We start from the raw sequence: 14,943 nt of genomic DNA, 5'->3' as shown, positions 1-14,943 counted from the left end.
TCAAAGAATGTTATATATAGATTTGGGAAGGGCTTGCAACATAAAAAGTACAAAAATGGTTCATAGCCAGAGTACATAAAGAATTCCTACAAATCTATAGGAAAAGGACAAATAACCCAATTTTAAAAAATGAGCAAAATACTTGTACAGGTACTTCATAGAAGCAGCTATCCAAAGAGATAATAAACATATGAAAAAGAACACAACGTCATTAGTCAGATTCTGAGAAATGGCAATTAAAATTACAATGAGATAGTATTACAAACCCATCCACCAGAATAGCTATAATTTAAAAGAGTGATAATAACAAGTGTTAACAAGAATGTGGAACAACTAGAATTCTCATACACTGCTGGTGGAATGTAAATTAGTCGAATCACTTAGAAAAACTATTATTATCAATAAATTTGAAAATATGTATTCCCTACAACCCCAAAATTCTAATCCTAGGTGTATACCCAACAGAAATTCAAGTACATATAAGCAAAAGATATGTATGATAATCCATAATTTCATTATTTATAATAACCCAAACAAGAAACAATCCAAATATTCACTATCAGTAAAATGAATAAACTGTAATATTTTCAAACAAGGGAATAAAATATAAAAATATAAGAAAAAATCTATAGCTTTATGCAACCAACATGATGGATATCATCAACATAGTGTTGAGGAAAAAAACAACAGACTCCCTGCAAAATATATATCGTTTGATTTGATTTATATCAGGTTCAAAATAGGTAAAACTAATCTATGACGTTAGAAGTCGAAATAGTCATTAACTTTGGAGGGGGAAGTGATAGGAATGGAGCATAATGTGGGGGTTGTGAAATGCTAGCTCTATTTCTTGACCGGGTTTCTGGTAACATCAGTGCGTTCACTGTGTAATAATTCATTAAATTATACAATTATGATTTGTCACCTTTTCTGTACATATGTAATACTTCAATAGAAAAATGGGGGAAATAAAGAAAAAAATGAACAGCTAGGTACAATAGAGAAAGTTGGTCCTCTGTGAGGGCCACCCCAACAGGGAAGGCAAATGGTTTTCTTGGTAATGTTCTTGAGGATTAAATGGCTTCAGAAGGTCTCTATTATAAAGAGATCTTCCGTATAAGGTATTTACAGATAAATTACAGATTATTTTTTCACAAAATCTAAGAGAGAAAGAGATGAGACTTAAAAACAAAGAAAACGTCAAATGATATGTTACAGAAAGCTTTTTGCACCACTTTAAAGGTAATGTGGTTAGGGCTCCCCTCCATTTCACTTTCTAATAATTCTAGAAACCAGTGAAACACCGCCAGTGGAACAATTTACTCACCTAAGCAAAGCTGACACAGACTTAGCAAGACCTGAGGAGAGCAGGCTTATTACACACAGAGAAAATGTCTTTGTTTCACATGAATATCTCCAAAGGCCCAAAATAATATTAAACTCAACAAGTATTAAAGTACCTTAACTATAACTAGCATTGAGTCAGGTACTGTGGAAAAAGACAAAAGAGGAGGCAGATTTCTGAAGAGTTTTATATAAAGACACGAGAGTTATTAAACCAAAACCAGCAAAAACAACTAGAGAATGATCCCAAGACAGGATACGGTGGGTGGGTTGCAGGAGTAGAATTAGTGAGAGAGAAAATGGGATAGGTATAATGGAGCCAGTTGATCGAAAACCTTCAATGTCACACTGAAAACTCTGGATTTAAACCTATAGAAAGCTATTTTATCTGGATCCCATTCCACTAAAAAAAATTCTTGGATTTAATGACTCCTAGTCATTTTCTTGATCAACCAGCCTTAATAAGTAATGTAAAATCTGTACACATTAATGTTCGATCTAGTTAAGCCAAGAGATGTTTTGTGGAAAGATAAAGTTGTTTTCTATGTCATCATTTCAAATAATTAGGAACATTTTCCAAATATCCCCAACGTTCCCAAATAAATCCTCATGAATCTACCCATATATATTTTTCTAAGCGTGTCCTAAATCTACGAGTTCCAATTTAGATTATCTCTTAGGGCAATCATTTGAATGAGATACTACTTTTACTTGCCTCTCTTCCAAAATAAACTTTCAAGCATTATAAGATATCTAATACCTAACACAGTGTCTGGCTGATAGCAGGCTATTTATTGAGCGAAATTGTTAAATTATACCAATATATTAACCTTCTTCATCTCTCTCATGGTTTTGTAGACTTTGATCATATCACTTCCTCAACATTTCTCTTTCTCTCCAGACTGGAAAAAAAAAAACTAGAAAATCCCTCTATCCTTTTGATCAATTTAATTGGGTTCCTAGGGACTTTTATCAGCTGTTAGGTTTTTCTTGAGGAGCAGCCACCAGAATTTCCTACATGATTAAGGATGTGAATCCACTTTTGGTCTTTTATGTGGAAAAGATAAGGGTTTTGTTTTGTCATTATTTTCAACATCCTTCCCGCTGATGTCTACCATATTATTGGCTTTGAGGACCATAATCAAAACTGGGCCAACTTCTTCACAGAATGATCAACAGTGATTTTTACTTTTTTACTCTAACAATCATGTTGTGTACTGTCTGACTCAGAAGTCGGTGAGATGTGCCTAGCTCTTCAGGTCATCTTCAGCGAGTAGCCGCATAAATCTACAGGTACTCCTCAGCTTCTCCAGCTGAAGGAGACAGTTATGATTCCAAAAGGTCTGAGGTGACCCTCTCACTTTTTATCATTAGCAGTTCGCCACTGGGGAGGCTTTTCAACAATTCCCCTGGAGAACTTTGCTGATCTTTCTGCTCTGTATCCCAACTGCCCCAATTTCCTTCTGTATCTTGTTTTAAAAGTTTTTAAATTGAGAGATACAAATGAACCTCTTCAGTGATCTCTAGATCCCTTGCTTGAGTCATAACTGAGCCCGCCATCTCACAAACATGGATAGGTTTCTAAGACCTTATACGATGAAGTGCCTCGTTTTGTCCACTTGGTCTCATGAGATCTTTCTGCAATTTATCCCCATCAGTTTGTCTTTACTCCTTGTAAATAAACTGGTGAGAAACCTGAATGTTCTGCCCACTGAAGGGTGCATATTTTTATCTTTCTTCCTCTCCATCTAAGGCTTGCTGTAACAGCAGCTGTTTGTGCCGAAAAACTAAAATATAAAAATATGACCTACGTGGCCAAATCCCACAAGGCTGTTTACTTCCTTGTTTATGAATCAGAATCTGTCAGCACAACTTAAAATCTTGACTGTCAGCAGATACTGCAATTAAATGTCCCTGCAAAGCCAGCAGAGGGTGCACCAGGGCACTAGAAACTTTACCCAAGATGTAGCAGTATCAATTTAACTCTAATAGCCAATCAACTTCTCCCCTTTGGGGGGAGAAGGTATACTAAAACTAATATCCTCAAGAGAAACATAATTTGAATCTGGGCTAAAATTCCTTTAAAGTATATTTCAATTCTCCTGAAAGTAATGTTCAGGAAGAGTAGGAAATGTGTGTTAAACTTAGTCTGGCCAAAAGACAGGTGGAGCAAAAGAAATTGATGCAAATCTGAGCCCTCTACAGTGCAAGAATTGTACGATGGAGCTCCATCCCACTTCCCCAAAAAGGCTCCAGGAGTTGTATGCTATAGGGGAACAACTTGAACTGGGAGTCAAGAGACCAATTTCCCTTCTACCATTGACCGTAGTTGTATGACCTTGAACAAATCATTCCCCCCTCCCTCAGTGCCTCTGTGCTATCCACGGGGATCAAACAAAATGGACTCATAGGGCCCCTCACAATTCTAAATATCTCTGACTCCAATTGATGCCAGCAAATGTAGAGTCAGTATGCTTGTTGCTACTGCTCAAAAAGACTGAAACAGAAGTAAAGGACAGAAAATAGGGAGCTGTACTTAAACCTAGACAGAACTATTTGCAGTGCCATGCAAACAACAGGCAACTAAATGCCATTGTAGACCTGTGAGGGTCCCACACCATCACAGAAGCCCTAGAGTGCAGGGGTCCTGCTAATCCGGAGTCTATAAACATAGGTCTGTCCGTCCTAAATACCAAAAAGCTTTGGCTACCATTTGACTAAGGAAGTTCAATAACTTCATCTTTTCACAGAATATCAATGTTCAGCTGCTAAGTATTTCTACTGGGCATTGTGGGGGCGGGGGTGGATAGATAAAGGGAGCCAGAATCCTAGTTAATTATCATTTAGCTACAGTGTTTAAAGTTTCAAGTATGAGAAGCATGTCTACTGATTCTCTTCTTTGATAAGCTGTTATATAAGTTGGAGTGCGTTAGCAAGACATTTTTAGGCGCAGGGTAACTTTATAATGCACAATGTAGAATGTATGTCAGTCCCAACATTACAGTTTTGTCATGAATGTGATGCCAGCTTTGAATAGGTGGTCAAAGAGCACAAATAATGTTTAGAATATAACAATGACTCTGGATGTGGCAGTATATATAGAAATCCTGGGCCCATTTCGAGAAACTTATTTGCACAACTTGCCCTCTTCCCCAAAAGGAACAAATTCACTATTATTCTCTAACCACCTTGAAAGGATTCTTGGATGCTTGCTTCTCTTAAATTTCACATGACAAAACATGGCAGTTAAGAGAACACTTATTTTAAGCGCACTAAATTTAGTTGAATAAAGAGCCGACAAAGTGGAAGACAATTGCCAAAGCTAATAGTTTGCTAAGAAGGCACAAACACCATAAAGATTGCAAAACAAACAAAACAAAACTGCTCTTGAAAGATTACTCTTGAGTAATTAATTACTCCATCAGTAGATTCCCGTTCTCAAACTAGCAGTAGTGAATAGACTTCACACTCACCCTATCCACCCCCTAAAAAGAGTCAGAACCGGCATGCAAAGGGTGAGTTTTATTTCCATAGATTTTTTAAATTGCTGTTCAGAAGTTGTCTAGCAAGACGGCATATTTCTACCAGAATTCCACAGGGGCGCTGATCCTCACTAAAACACTGAGGACAATCAGTCTCAAATTGCAGGTAAGTGTGAACAAGCCCACTTTCTGGTCAGCGCACAAGGACCCGCGCTGCAAGTACGATTAAAAGTTGTTTCAACTGTGGAGCAGTTATTACAGCTGTTTACTGCTCCAACTCCAAAGGAGAGCTTGCTCATGCTGGCATCAGCTCTGGACACGAAAAAACAAGCACCGCGGGCAGAGAATCTCACCAGGAGCAGAAGGGCCAAGCTGCTGCCGTTACTCCGCCAGAGGGGCAGCACCCGCACCTCCGCGGCCGGGAGCGCCGCCAACTTTCCCCAAGGCAGCCCGTAGCTGGGGGCGGCGGGCGCCAGCCAGAGTTCCCAAGTCCAGGGGTCCTGAGAGAGTCTGGGTGAGCTAGACCAGGACCCAGGACAACCTGCCCTGGGGCAACCTCTCCCCTGCTCGCCTGCCCCCTCCCTGGTCTGGCCCTGCAACTTGGCTGGAGGTGGCAGAGTCCTCCCCAGGGCCCTGTGGGGGAGGGCCCCCGCCCTGCCCACAAGGGGAGGGGGCCTCCGCCGCCACCGCCCCTACTAGGTGACTCACCTGGTGCGCGTCCTGGGAGTGTGGGGGGAGTGCGGTTTCTCCTGGTTCCAGCGGCTGCTGCTGAGGTGATGGCTGCCTGATGTGGCGGGTGATGGGACCGTCAGGGTCGAGGCCACCGGGGCTGCTCAGGGTGCCAGAGGTGCCAGGGGTGCTGGGGCCAAGGCGGGACTCGGCTCCCCGTTCCCGCCGCAACTCGGAGCGCAACTCTAGGTAGCAGCACAACGTCAGCAGGTGGAGGGCCAGCGAGAGGCCAAAGAAACCCAGGAAGAGCCGGCAGCTGTTCCCTTCGGCCGCCCGGGCAGGGGCCCCGCGACAGCCGCAGCCCTGGCTCCCCCGCTCCCGCGGCGCTGCCGTGGGCAGAGGTTCCCTGCGCTCTACCTCGGGGTAGCCCATGGCCTCCGGAGACACCCACTCTCTGAGGCCCTGGAGCCGCCGCGTCTGCCTCAGCCGTTCAGGACCCCTGACAGGCGGCTACTGCCTTGCCATCGGCTGGGGGCTGCAGGGACCCGTTCCAGAGCAACGGAGGCTGGGCGGAACGGAGCAGGGAGCTGCCGCATGTGCAGCTCCACTCCTAGGGGTGGGAAAGGGAGGAGGAGGGGCGGGAGAGAGGGGCGGCTCGGCCCGCGGGGAGAATGAGGGAGGTGGCCCGGACCGACCCCGCCCCATCGCCCAAGCGGCTGCCTGGACGCCCAACCACCGGCCCGCCAAACCTTGGCGCCCCGCCCCCTGCCATTCCGCCCTGGGCCTCCAGCCACGGGGCGGGGCATTGGGGGCGTGTGGGTTCGCCTCCGCCTGAGTGCCCCACCCAGTTCTTCCCGCTTGCGCCTGTCCCAGTTGGTGACCGCCGCTGTCGTTCATCCCTGGACTCCGCCCCAATTTAACCCTATAGCGCCTGTAAAGAGGGGGGCACAGGAGAACACAAGGAGGGGGAGGCCGAGAAGAATTTGGGAACCTCGGAAAGAAAGTGGAGCAAAGAAAAGGAAACAGAAACTAGAATTAATAGAAATGTTTGCAATTAACTGCAGTTGTTAATAACATCATCCAGTACTTATCTGTTGCTTTCAATCTTCAAAGCGTTTAACAGACGTTAAACTAATTAAAACAGTTCTTGGTTTGGAACGAAACCGTGCCTGCTGTGTTTGCAATCCTGTGGCGCGCCAGAAGCAAAAGGAGACCCAGGAGCCTGGGAGCCAAAGGGAGTGAGATTAGGGTGGGACTGAGGCAGCCCCACTCCTAGAGTGAATTTGGGGCCTCAATCTAAGTGGCCAAGGAGTGCACCTATGCCAGGTGGAACTGAAGTGACGTTACCCCACGCAAGTTCAAACAGTCCCCTGAGATTTCTTGATATATTAACTAATTCAACAAATATGTGTGGGTCCCTTTACAATGCAGCAAGTGCTGTGTGAGTGAGATAGTCCACAGCCGGTGGAGTTTCTCTTCTGCCTCAGCAACAGGAGTTTTGAATGAACAATATCTGCCTTCAATGAGCAAATGGGGAAATTGAGGGCCAGGTGAAGTGCATTCTTACAAGGGTGGTCCACAGAATGGCCAGGGAATATTGGCATCTCGATTTGCAGGCAACTGTTCTGGCCTCTCCACCGGTCCCCTCCTCTCCCTGGAGTAGTCCCTGGGGGAAGTTCAACAAGTCAGCCAAATGTTCCAGATGTACACTGCTGCAACTGCAGCATCTTCAACAGCTGGACCAATGAGAAAAGGGTTCAGAGCAACCCCCCCAAAAAACCAACCAAAAAAAGGCAAATGTCAGAACAATAGACCCTGAAATGAAGGATGGAAAGGATTAGTTGAGTCACAATTGACAAGAGTTACTAGTCTGAGATTATAGAGAGCTAAATAACCGTAGCAGGGGAAATATGTATGCTTCTTGGTCACTATGTACTCCTATTCCCATGTTACGAATAATTAGCAGTTTTATTCACTTGTCAGGGGTAGGCCTGAGACCTAGGCTGATGGGAAAGAAGAAAAATAGGGAGATAGCGGGGCGCCTGGGTGGCTCAGTCATTAAGCGTCTGCCTTTGGCTCAGGGCGTGATCCCAGCATTCTGGGATCAAGCCCCACATCAGGTTCCTGCGCTGGGAGCCTGCTTCTTCCTCTCCCACTACCCCTGCTTGTATTCCCTCTCTTGCTGGCTGTCTCTCTGTCAAATAAATAAAATCTTTAAAAAAAATAGGGAGATAGAGAGAAGAAGACAAAAGCAGAGAAACAAAAGCAAACATATGGTGGGAAGATCAGTCCAAAAAGCACAGAGGTCATAAACCTTAAATATATTCGCCACAGCCAACTTTTCTTCCAGACACATCATGAATGATCTTAGTGCTTCACAAAGATCTATTTGTCCCCTCATTGGCCCTTACCCATGAAGTATAAAGTTTGCAAAGATTATCATCATCATGCAGATAAGAAAATGTAAAAGGGCATTTACTAGCTAAGTTAATCTCAAGTCCTGCTTGTTCTGTCTAGGAATTCTAGGTGCCTAAGCCACCAGACACCCTAGGAATTCTAGGGGCTAGGGGAACTATAGAGCCGATTTACCCTCATTATCACAGCCTAGGATTTTTTTAAAGGTTTTATTTATTCACTTGAGACAGAAAGATACAGAGAGAAAGAGAGAGCATGAGCTGGGGGAGAGGCAGAGGGAGAGGGAGAAGCAGACTCCCCGCTGAGCAGGGAGCCTGTTGTGAGGCTCTATCCCAGGACCCGGATCATGACCAGAGCAGAAGGCAAAAGCCTAACCATCTGAGCCACCCAGCCACCCCTCACAGCCTAGGATTATTAGAAAGAATGTTAAACTAGGAGTCAGTAGACCTGACCCTGCCACTGGTTTGCTGGGTCACTCTGATTAAGTCACTGTGCCTTTTTGGCCAGAAACATTAGTTTCTCCAACTGTAAAATGAGGAGTTTGTACTTTAACAGCTATGACATTGTGTTTTATCTGTGTTATCACTGGCTATGTTGATTTGGTTGTATACACAGTTCAAAGAGACTGCCCCTGGTTTCCCTAAAGTGAAAAGGAGACAAGTAATAGCCATCTCCTGGTAGTGCTACTCGAGGGCCTTACTGGTCTCAGCTTACCCTTTTCTACCAGGCTTTTAACAGCCTCACTGAGACCCTGCGTTGCACCATTGCCCTCAGAAGACCTGCAAGTTGCATTTGACCCAGAACCTCTCTTTGGTTCCCCAGAGGAAGAACATATGTCTTCATATGCAATAAGCATGTTGAAATGGAGCAATCCTGTGAGGAATGTACATGGTTATTTTTTAAAATTTTATTTATTTGAGAGAGAGCACGAGTGGGGTGAGAGGCAGCGAGAGAAGCAGACTCCCTGCTGAACAGGGAGCTCAATGTGGGACTTGATCCCAGGACTCTGGGCTCATGACCTGAGCTGAAGGCAGATGCTTAACTGACTGAGCCACCCAGGCACCTCTACATGGTTATTTTTTAAAAGTGTTTTGAAGTGTTACTTCAGATAGCTTCTATGTTTCCATAAATACCCCATCCCTTACAGCACGGATCTCAAAATGACAGCCTACAGGCCACATCCAGCAAACAGATGTGCTGTATTTGATGCAGTGTTGGCTAAAACTTTGAATTAAATAATTAATTGCTAGCATTTAGAAATCGGGACATTTCACATAAAAATCAGATTTCCTGCTTCTCTCTCTGAAAAAAATCAGAAAACTTGCTAACACGGGATCCACATTCCCATATGGCTACAGTCAGCTAGAGCTAACCCCGTGGAACAATCAAGTTCCATGGAGTCATCCCTACCTCCTTCCTCTAGTCTCCATTACTGCCCTTATCACTCATTTACCTTACCTGTCTGGCCCCATGTATTCTAGGAGACAAAAATATCCGCTCCTTATCATGACACATAATCTGCCTTTCCAACCTCATTCCCACCATCCTACAAGGAACCCATACTCCAACAAAATTAAATTCACTGACAATTTTCACACATCTGTGTCTTTGCACAAACTGGTTTCTTTGCCTGGAATGCTCCCACCTTGGACATCTGAGAACTTCCTCAAGAGTCAAATCACATGTTCCCTCTGGTACAGACCCACAACTTAATCCAAACAGATTTTCCTTTATGCTTTCACGGGACCCTGAGCATGTGTCAATGATATCACTAACCACATTGTATTTTTCTTTTTTCACATGCTTTCTCATCGCTAATCTATGAGCTCCCTGATGGTAAGAACCACACCGTTTCCACTTTGGTAGTCCAGTAACTAGCATAGCACCCACCACATAGTAGGCACCAGTATTGTTTGTCAAATTAATGGGGCGTGAAGTCTGCAATGATAACCTAGATTACCTAGAATTCCAAAGAAGGAAGTGGGCCAAGGGATGCCTGCCAGTACTGCTTATGAAGCACCTACTGTGTAACACATTATGGAAAGATATAAAGGAAATTGAACCAAAGGACAATTATGCAATTATCCTCTTTTTTTGTACTACTGTTGGAGTTGTGGATAACCTAGATAAGTAAATAACCCATGAATTCGAATATAATTGGTTTGTAGTTCTTCACTGGCTTTTTGTCCCATCAAGTTTACCTTTCTATTTTTTTTCGTCTGGGCTTAATATTAAAATAATGTAGTTGTCCATGCCTGAGTAATAAACATTCAAAACAAGTTGACAACCTCTGGCAGAATATGATAAGGAGTTGGCCAAGGGCTGGTTTTAAATACCTCTTTGATCTGGTTAATCTACAGAGGGGCGCCTGGGTGACTCAGTCAGTTAAGGGTCTGCATTTCATTCAGGTTATGATCCTGGAGTCTCAGGATTGAGTCCCGCATCGGGCTCCCTGCTTAGCAGAGAGCCTGCTTCTCCCTCTGCCTCTCACCCTGCTTGTGTGTGCTGTCTCTCTCAAAAAAGTAAATAAAATCTTTTTTAAAAAATCTACAGAACAAACCATTGACAGAAATCACAGAGTTGACTCTCTGACCCACCTGGTGATAAGCAGATAGATAGCTGGGGGGGAACATGGGCTTAGGACTTGGATCCTGGCTTAAATCTCAGCATATCCACTTACCAGCTGTGTGACTTAGGACAGATAATTTTTGCCTGTCTTGCACAGCCTCAGTTTTCTCATCTGTAAAGTGGAGATGATAACATATGTTTTGTGAGATAGCTGTGCTTAAATGGGATTCTATATGTCAAAGTGTCTGGCACATAATAAACGAAGAGTAAATGTTAGTCCCTGCTATATAAGAGACTTCCACCAAAAGAAGATGAGAGGAAAACTACATAACAGTACTCAAGAAAATATTAAAATGCAGAAAAGCATCCACATGCTTTGCCTTTGCCAAATGCCTACCCCCTTCTTTTTGCAGTCTTAAAGTTGAGATAGGACCCTTATGTTCTGATCACTCTCTCCTGAACTCTTGATTGATGTATCATGTATCCAACTTCCTCCTCTCCATTTTCACGAGACTCAACATAACCAAACCCAAAGCTTTTCCACCCCAAATGTGCTTATCTCTTGGTCTTGTTCATCTCAGCAAATGACAAGTCCATCTTCCCACTGCTCAAGACAAACACTGTGAAGTTATCCTTGAATCCCCTCCCACTCTCTCTCTCTCTTTTTTTTTCTAGAGAGAGAGAGAGTGGGGAGGAGGGACAGAAGGAGAGGGAGAGAAAGAATCCCGAAAAGGCTCCACATCCAGTGTGGAGCCCTGTAGGGGGGTTGATCTCATGACCCTGAGATCATGACCTGAGCTGAAATCAAGAATTGGATGCTTAACCAACTGAGCCATGCAGGTGCTCCTTGAGTCCCCTCTTCTTTGAACACCTCGCATCCAATCTGTCAATGAATGCTGTCAGTTCTGATTCAAAATATACCTAGGGGGTGCCTGGCTGGCTCAGTTGGTAGAGCATGTGATTCTTGATCTTGGGGTTATGAGTTGAGCCCCATATTGGGGGTAAATGTTACTTAAAAAACAACAACAAAAGCAAAATATACCTAGAACCTGACCATTTCTCATTACCTCCCTGTTACCACCATCATCCAAGCTCCCAAGCTCTCACTGGATTACTACTTTAGCTGTCTCCCAGGTCTCCATGCTTTTTGCTTTTGTCCTTGCCACCCTATACTCTATTCTCTACTCTGTAGTCAGAGGCTTTCTGTTAAAATGTTACGTCAGAGCCTATCAGTACTCTGCTTCAAATCCTCCAATGGCTCCCCATCTCCTTCAGAGTCCCTGCCTTGGCCCCACATGATGTGATTGATGGACACCTACTGGGTTCCTCTCCTGCTACTCTCTCCTTGCACTTTGCTCCAGACACATTGATCTTTTTGCTGTTCCTTGAACTTGCAAAGCATACTCCCTCTTAAGGGTCTTTTTACTTGTCTTTCCTTCTGCCTGGAATGCTATTCTCCCAGATAGCTACATGACAACTTCCTTCTTCCAGGTCTCTTCTTAGGCATCACCTTATCAGAGAACCTTTCCTTGACCAATTTCCCATTACTCTCTGTCTCCTTCCTTTGCTGTTTTCCTTCCTAAATCCTAGCACTTGTCATCATCTGACATTTTATATATGCATTTGCTTATTGTATGACTCCCCTGAAACCACAGCTAGAATATAAGTTCCATGAGGGCAAAGAATTTTGTCTGTTTTTGTTCACTGTTTTATCTATTAGGCCAAGAACAGTACACAACACACAATGGAATCTCAATAAATGTTGATGAAATAGCTTCATTCCCTAGCGGAGTAAGAGAAAGGAGAAAGGAGAACTGGTCAGATGTGTTACTGCATAGGCAAGGACTTTTCTTCCAGCATAGTGAAGTAGAAAGAATAGCTCTCTCATTGTATATAAGGCAACTTCCCCCAGAGAAAGACATGCAAAAGGCCACACAACTAACTAGAGGAGGGGGAAAGGAAGGGAAGAAACATTGATTGAATATTTTATCTCTTATGTGCTAGCCTTGCTCATTAACTCTATGGGAGGTTAGTATTACAAACATTTCACAGATGAGGAAACTGAGGCATTTAAGAGACAGGTGAGATGACTGGCCCAAATTCATATAGCAACTACATGCTAGAGTCTGAATTTGAAATCCAAGTCTGACTGGTTCAAAAATTCCATACTCTGTTCTCAAACTTATCTTCCAACTACTAACAGATCCAAAATTCAGCCTCATAGAGCTAGACATGTTGAGACTGTGAGATTCCTGGAGTGGCAGAGTGATAAACCAGCTGGAAGTCAGAGTTTCTTCTCCCCATCAGCCTGGCTGCTGCTGACACCATTCTTTTGCCCCAACTCTAAGGCTACCGTGTATACTATGATTAGATGATTGTGCTTAAATCTGGGCCCATCAGGTCATTCTTCTGTACAGTAACCCTTAATAACTTCCCCTTGACTATTTAACCATAACCTACCTTCTTATCCTAATATCCAAGGCCCTCCAATCTGGCCCTAAACTACCATTTCAGCCATGTTGTTGCTAGGCCTTGACAAAATGTGGCCTCTACATAACTGTAGCTCTCATTGTCCAGGAACAAAAGTCTATGTTCCTACCCTTTTACCTTTTGCTGACATTACTCCCCTTCTTCTTTCCAATATCATGTCCCTTCCCCTTTGCTTATTTAAAATCAGCACGTTCTTCAAAGCCCAGCTCAAGTTTCCCCACCTCAGATTGCCTGCCTGTAGTGCTCTCAACCAAGACACTTTCCCTATACAACTCTGGTACTAAGAATATGCCACTCACAATTACAAATCCTTCTGCCATTCTGTGTGAATGTCTCATTTCTCCCAGATTATAGTCAATGCTCTTCAAAGGGTGGGAACTTGCCTTAGCCTTCACAGGGCCTACCTCAAATGGGTGCTTCCCAAATCTTTGTTAATGGCTAAAGACTCTGCAGAGATTAATTTAAGCAGGGGTTTGAAGGCAGAAGGGTTTGATGGAAAGAAAACGACTGTTCTGGATGGAAAGTAGAATAAAGTAGAAAGCTGAGCGAGCACATTTCATATTGAAAAAAGTAAAACACACAGCAAAGAAGGGGGAAGAGTCGCAGACCTCTAACATGCTGGAGGAAGTGACTATAGCCATGGCTGATGTAGGAATGTTTGCAGAAATCCATGAAGCAATGATAAGGAGATAAAAATTCTTCTTGCTAGAATATTCATTTTTGCAATAAAGTCTTTGGCTACTCATGGGTGGCTGAGCATATGGGGAGGCTCTCACTTCATGAGAGGAATATTTCATTCAAAAATAGAAAACCTTGTTGCTGGCAGAAAGTCACTTGCATTCATCCCCTGCAATGTGTGTCAGTCCCACCATTCAGGCCACCAAGTAGCCTAGAAACAGGTTGCATATTCCACAGAGCTATTGCTACATGTTACACCAGGATTATAGTGAGATCTCAGATTTAGTTTTTGGCAGAGTAGAGCTTTAAGAGAATCTTTGGCAGTGAGTGTCTTTACAGGTTTTCACATCCTTCAAACAACTATGTGTGGCATATAGAGTGGCCACTTGCCTTCATTTAAAAAGGGAGGAAACTGAAGCCTACAGGGATAGGATGACTTGTCCAAGGTCACAGAGTTGGAGTACCTGACTCAGCTTAGGTTTCTTTTTCATACTAAACTGCCATATTTGTCCATCACACTTATGTTTGCTAGTTGATCTGGCCAAAGAGTTTATTGACTGTGCTCATAATATGCATTTCCTCATCATGAGAATTAGGGAACAGATTAAGGGATCTGAGCCTGAGAGAGTCAAGGCACTTTGGGATACCATAGTGGCACTGTGATAAGCAACCTGAGAAAGGACTTGGAAGACTTTAGAGTTATAATAAGTTTCCCAATCTTGCACCAGCTTCCCCTGCCCACTAGGTTGTATTGAAGGAGTACCATTGGATTTGTGTGGTTTAAGTATTACATTCATTCAACAAATATTCATAGAGTTCCTGCTGTATGCCAGATACCATTCCAAATGCTAAGGATACACCAATGGACAAAAAAAAAAAAAAAGAATCCATACAATTTGTAACTGAAAAGTAAGAACTCTGTTTTTCACAAGTACAATTTAATAGCAAAGTGCCTTTAAATGGCCTTATTCTTTCTCCCACTACAACTCTGAGCTGGGCCAGACTCTTAGGCACATTCCTAGGATTTGGGAAGTGCCATATACTAATAGTTTCAGGATCTCCAAACATTGAGCAAAAGGTAGAAATTATCCCAGTTCAAAGGCTTTCCTCTAAATAAGTCAGGAAAACTAGCAAATGAAGCTCTGGTTTAAGAAAAATTAAGTAAACATCCTATTAGAATGTAAACACCCCTCTTATCTGCTTAGTACCTGCTAAGTAAAAGCCTAAGAAAGGAACCTACAGAGAAACTGGCTCCTGGAAGGATGGGAAACATAGGAGCCTAGATCTAAGGTTAACA

The 14,943-nt window shown here is 43.3% G+C and overlaps 1 protein-coding gene across 5 annotated transcripts in view; it reads right to left on the bottom strand.

The window, feature by feature from the left end:
• Window positions 1-6,181, bottom strand: part of EDA (ectodysplasin A) — a 428,098-nt gene extending 421,917 nt beyond the window's left edge. For 2 of the 5 annotated variants that reach the window (XM_048213337.2, XM_057312252.1), the window contains exon 1: window positions 5,535-6,181. In XM_048213337.2, coding sequence (XP_048069294.1) covers window positions 5,535-5,927 — 393 coding nt within the window. In that variant the 5' untranslated portion in view covers window positions 5,928-6,181. The remainder of the gene's footprint in view (window positions 1-5,534) is intronic. The other 3 variants (XM_026485790.4, XM_048213336.2, XM_048213338.2) reach the window with 2 other exon arrangements.
• Window positions 6,182-14,943: the final 8,762 nt, after the last annotated feature.

This window comes from Ursus arctos, chromosome X (genome assembly GCF_023065955.2).
Source record: "Ursus arctos isolate Adak ecotype North America chromosome X, UrsArc2.0, whole genome shotgun sequence".
In the NCBI taxonomy this organism is placed as follows: domain Eukaryota; kingdom Metazoa; phylum Chordata; class Mammalia; order Carnivora; family Ursidae; genus Ursus; species Ursus arctos.
This window is presented reverse-complemented; position numbering and strand designations above follow the sequence as displayed.